This window comes from Alosa pseudoharengus, unplaced genomic scaffold, assembly GCF_046254945.1.
Source record: "Alosa pseudoharengus isolate Yale_2024_CS ecotype anadromous, Long Island Sound unplaced genomic scaffold, YU_APseudo_1.1 YU_APseudo_1.1_scf_4, whole genome shotgun sequence".
NCBI lineage: Eukaryota > Metazoa > Chordata > Actinopteri > Clupeiformes > Clupeidae > Alosa > Alosa pseudoharengus.
The window spans coordinates 39,008,838-39,014,534 of NW_027468774.1; the positions used below are offsets into that span (position 1 = coordinate 39,008,838).

At 47.3% G+C, this 5,697-nt stretch overlaps 1 protein-coding gene across 1 annotated transcript in view; it reads left to right on the plus strand.

Annotated features, from left to right (window-relative positions):
* The window catches only part of xylt1 (xylosyltransferase I), a 71,213-nt gene that overhangs the window by 59,309 nt on the left and 6,207 nt on the right, over window positions 1–5,697 (plus strand). The window contains exon 7 of the mRNA XM_076266733.1: window positions 744–920. Within this exon, the coding sequence (XP_076122848.1) occupies window positions 744–920 (177 nt within the window). The remainder of the gene's footprint in view (window positions 1–743; window positions 921–5,697) is intronic.

A 5,697-nucleotide genomic window follows, 5' to 3' on the forward strand; every position in this document is an offset into this window, starting at 1 on the left:
TGAACCTTATTTTTTATTTATTTATTTATTTTATTTGTTATCTTTGCTTTGTAGCTTATTCAAATCCGACCCCATCAAATAACGCTCAGTTGACTTATTCTTGTGATATGTGTACACTTAAAATCTATACAGTAGGTTCATAGTATCAGTAAAACAGCCTTCCGTCAAATTTCAGAGGACAGGGACTTTCTCTCTCTCTCTCTCTCTCTCTCTCTCTCTCTCTCTCTCTCTCTCTCTGTGTATGTGTGTGTGTGTGTGTGTGTGTCAGCCCTCCATCATTGAGTGCTGGCTATTGGGAATTGATCAGTGCAGGGCAGCTGGTCTTTTGTAACTGATGTGCCCAGTTAACAGAGTGTGTGTTCTGATAAGGCCTTGCCTGAAAGCCATCTCCATCCATCTCCATTGTATCAGGTGTCATGGGCTCCTGTTTCTCCATCTCCCTCTCCCTCTTCTCCTCTTTCGACAGTTCTCCCCATCACTGTCACACTCTCACCTGCTTTCTCGCTCTCCCTCCCTCTCACTCTCTCTTTCTCTCTCTTTTCACGTCTCCCTCTCGCTGGCTCCATCCATCTCTCTGCGGCCTCATCTTCTCTCTCTTTCTCTTACTCGTGTTTTTTTTCTTTTCTTCGAACGGTATTTCCCTGCTTTTTATTATGTCTCTGTATCAATCACTCATTCACTCTTTCAATATCTCTCTTTTCTTCCCTCTCTCTCTCTCTCTCTCTCTCTCTCTCTGATCTCAGTCGTTCTTCCATACGGTGCTGGAGAACAGCCCCCACTGTGAGAGCATGGTGGACAACAACCTACGCATCACCAACTGGAACCGCAAGCTGGGCTGTAAGTGCCAGTACAAGCACATCGTGGACTGGTGCGGCTGCTCGCCCAACGACTTCAAGCCGTCCGACTTGCCGCGCTTCCAGGTACGTCCGCCAGCACTTAACAAGCATGCACGGAGACATAAACAGTTTACTCCTAGTCTGCCTGCCTGTAAATACACGTACTGTACATCAACCCTTTTCACTCCCAATGCGCTGTGGCCTGGGAAAAGAAACGACGTGTTACTACGTGTCAATTTTGTCAGACGAGATGAAGACAAAACAAAATATTCGTCAGCAAATTTCTTTCCATGACCTAAGATGAAACGAGGGCGACACAAAACACTGTTGCAATATTGTTTGACGATAGTTTAGAAATATGTTTCCAAAAATATAGTTTAGAAATAAAATCTGTATCAAACACCAAAAAAGAGATGACAAATGGTAGGCCTATTGTCCCCTAAATGAAGCTACAGTACAGTCAACCCAAATATTTATTCTGTTAATCGTGTGGCATACACAGCGGCTCCGACCTCACGGTTTGGTTCATTTTTCAGTATGCTAAGCCTGTAGCAGGTACTGCTAGCCTAAAACGCACTGACAATATTGCTGATGCACAACGGGAATAGTATTTTGGAAAGGTGTCAAATGTTTTTTTGACATTAATAGACTAAACTGACATATGGTCCGCCACTTAATGGGAACTCAAATTTGAAACATGGTCTGCACGCAAAAAAGCCTACTGGTGATAACTGTTTAAGACTGCATTTGGTACATTCTGTACATCTGTACTGAACCTAAAGTCCTGTACCTAAACCGTTCAGTATGAATACGTATACCTTTACATCCCTAGTAGGGAGCTAGCTCATGTCATGCTCATGTTTTACAGCATAGTCTGCAAATGAGTGTTTATGCTGTGCAGTGTGGTTGGTGGTGTTTGCCAGGAAAGTTTGCAGGGCTAGATGGCAAGTTTAGGTAAGCTTAAAGCAGTAATAACTGAAAGAAACTAAAAAAGTGTTGAGTGTACAGTACGGCGCTTTATGAATGTCAACACTTCACACAACCTGAACCTGTGTCCTTGATTATAATTCCCAATGAGCTTTTAAGTAGTTTTTAGACAAAACATTTTGACTAATGACTAAAAGTTGACGAAAATGGACTTAACGGAAATGTTGTCCTTGATGATACTAAGCTAAAACTATAAAAGATCAAAACAGCCAAAATGTGACTTAAACTAATAAGTGTTTTCATATGAAGACTTAGACTAGATCAAAGGTGCCTGTCATAATTAACACTATTACAGACAATCATCTACACACTCCCAAACAGACATGCTGTTCCAGATTCCAGTTAACACTCATGTCTGCAGAGATGCTCCCTTGCACACACCCATTAGCAATCAGCCCCCGTGTGCAACCTTTCATTACCTCTGGGTACAGTACATCTGCCATCTGCCTTCCACCACACACACACACATACACACACATATAATATATATATACATATACATGTGTGTGTGTGTGTATATATACACACGCACAAACACAGACACACACACACACACACACACACACACACACAAAAGCACTCACACACACACACAAACACACACACAGGATCCATCCTTCCAAGCTTTTGCCTCGGACAGGAGTGCAGGAGGCCCTGGCCTGAGCAGACCGCGTGGGTGTTGAATCCCCAGCGCTCGATGTAAACACCGCCAGGCCAAACAAGCACTCAATTTGGCCCTCAGAGAGCACACGCTGGCCACAGACAAACTCACCAGTCACAACCCATTTCTGCCTCCATCACAAATCCAGAGAGACTTCACTACAGAGAGGAGGAGACAGAGAGAGGAGAGAAACAGAGAGAGGGAGAGAGAGAGAAAGAGAGAGAGAGAGAGAGATACCCCCCCTACACACACACACCCCCGAGTGTACACCAGTGATCTGTAATTAACTTGACCCACCACAAAAGGAGTGGTGAGGAATCAATGGCGCGGCAGCTCATCCTGGCCTAACGGTTTCCGATAGCGGCTGCCTCGGCTAACTCTGCATCTTGTTTCTGTTCGTTAGCGTGTGCTATGGCCTGCTCAATAGTCCCAGGATGGGAGAGCCACAGCGGTCAGCTCCAGGCCATTTGATGTGTTCAGAATGTAACGTTACTGTAAGTGCTGTTTATGTGGCCAGTTCAGTCCACACCCCGCAGGAAGAAGCACTCAGACTCTTGCTCTCTCTCTCTCTCTCTCTCTCTGTCTCTCTCTCTCGCCACATCTTTAGACGCTGTAATGGCACATAAAAAGCCACTGTTCACAGCATCATACACATGTAATGGACCTGAGTGGAATTAAGGGACGGAGGGGAACGAAAGTGCCAGAGGCTTTTTTTATTACTGGAACCATCAGCTGAGCTCCTCTGGAGAGATGGAGAGAGAGAAAGAGAGAGGGAGATGGAGAGACAGAAGGAGAGAGGGAGAGAGGGACGGAGAGACGTAGTTGGCTCTGTCATCGCCATGCGTCGGTCGGGATTCCATGGCTTGGCTCACGTGTGGCCTTTCTTTTTTTTTGCGCTGGCCGCTTTGCGGTCTGCCCCTGGTGACTCACACACGTTTAAAATCAGCACTGCCGCTCCGCAAGCGGAGGATGCTGACCAAAAAAAAGGAAAAGAAAGGAAAGAGAGAAATGAGAGAAATGAGAGGAAAGAGAGAAATGAGAGGGAGGACAAGCATCTCATCCCAGCGGCTGTGGGAGTTATCGCCGCCTTCTGCCACAGTTTCCAGCCCACTGCTGCCGCTGCGAATAGAGGCACTTGGCTTTCACTCTCCATCTCTCTCTCTTTCATTTCTCTCTATCTCTCACTCATTCCCACTATTTTCCTTTCTCTCTTACTCATTGGTTTTTCATTCATTCTTTTTCCTCCTCTAATTTACTTACTCTTCCTTTCTATCAGCCCCCCCCCTCTCTCTCTTTCTCTTTCTCTCCCTCCCCCCCTCTCTCTCTCTCTCTCCCTCTCCCTCCCCCTCTCTCTCCCTCTGTATTTTTAGTGCTTGATATGTTCTCGGTGTGGTGCTGTGGTCTGGTCACAGCCCTCCTGTGTCATTATTGCAGTTGGGCTCCAAAAGGACCCGATCTGCTCCCACTAGGCTGATGACATCATTATTCAGCGCCACACTCTCCTTCTCTCCCTCCCTCCTTCTCCCTCTCCCTCTCTCTCTATCTATCTCTTTCTCTCCGGTGACTCACGTTGTCAAACCCATGCTGACTCTCGAGCATGCGCGCGTGTGTGTGTGTGTGTGTGTGTGTGTGTGTGTGTGTGTGTGTGTGTGTGTGTGTGCGTGCCACACCTAGCCGTGGCAGCGTAGGCAGTCGGGTGGCATAATGTGGGGACTGACAAATCCTAAATGAATGTGCTTGCGCAGCTCAGGGCTCCGGGGCTGATTACTGTGAGAAATCACATCAGGGGTGTCGGGGAAGCGCCGCGGGCTCTTCAGCGGGCAGGCCACAGTGGCCCACGCTGGGGCACAATTAGCATTTCCTGTAGCTCAGAGGAGGCAGTGTGGCAGAGGAAGAGTGTGTGTGTGTATGTGTGTGTGTGTGTGTGTGTGTGTGTGAGAGAGAGAGAGAGAGAGTGTGTGTGTTTGTGTGTGAGAGAGTGTATGCGTACCAGCATGTGTGTGTGTGCATACTTGCATGTGTGTGTGCGTGTGTATGTATGTACAGACTTGCATGTGCTTGGGTGTGCGTGTGTTTGTGTGCGTGTGTGTGTGTGTGTGTGTGTGTGTGTGTGTGTGTGAGAGAGAGAGAGAGAGAGAGTGTGTGTGTGTGTGTGTGTGTGTTTGTGTGTGAGAGAGTGTATGCGTACCAGCATGTGTGTGTGTGTGCATACTTGCATGTGTGTGTGCGTGTGTATGTATGTACAGACTTGCATGTGCTTGGGTGTGCGTGTGTTTGTGTGCGTGTGTGTGTGTGTGTGTGCCAACTTTGCCAGAGCCTCCCGGCTGGCTAGCACAAGTGCAACTCTTGGGCCTGAAAACATCCACCTTTTAAACCCCTCACCACCCCCCCCCCCACCACACACACACACACACACACACTCACCCACACACACACACATTTGGGAACAATCAGAGTGTGTGGAACCCACAAAGCAGGCTGCAGAATCGTTTCTTTCCCCTGGAGCTTCGTGAACCGTGGTTAACCATTTCGGCTTTAGGTCCTGGGAAAGTACACACATACACACATACAGAGAAAGAGAGAGAGAAAGACAGAGAGAGAGAGAGAGAGAGAGAAAGAGAGAGAGAGATAGACGTACACACAAGGGTGAAAAGAGAGAAAATGACAGAGACAATTTATCAGGCCTTTAAGAGCGCATCAGGCCGCTATAGACATGGTTAAGCGGTAATTACCCTGTGACAATGCCGGCCTTTCTGCCACGCTAGCTTTCGGGGGGCAACACAAAGCAAGCTGGGGGTGGTTTGTGTGTTGGGGGCAGGGAGGTGGAGGGAGGCTTGAAATGCAATGTGGCAGCTCAGTTTTTGTTTCTCTCTCTCTCTCTCTCTCACACACACACACACACACACACACACACACTCATACACAGGGTCCACCCCGAAAGGCCTGTCAGGAGAGAAAGAGTTTTTTTGGACATGGGTCCTCATTATTTGTTTTCCCTCTCTTTCTCTTCCTCAGTCTCTCTATCCCCCCCTCTACTCCTCCTTTTGGTCTCTTTTTGTCTGTCTGTCTGTACTTTATTTGGTTTGTTTCTGTTCTCCATTCGTGCTGTGCGTATATCGTGGAGAAACACTAATTATTACTTTCTTTCCTGTTTTTTTTTTTTGGACGTCTTCGCTTCGCCCAGTGATACAGAGCTATTTTGAGTGCACAGAG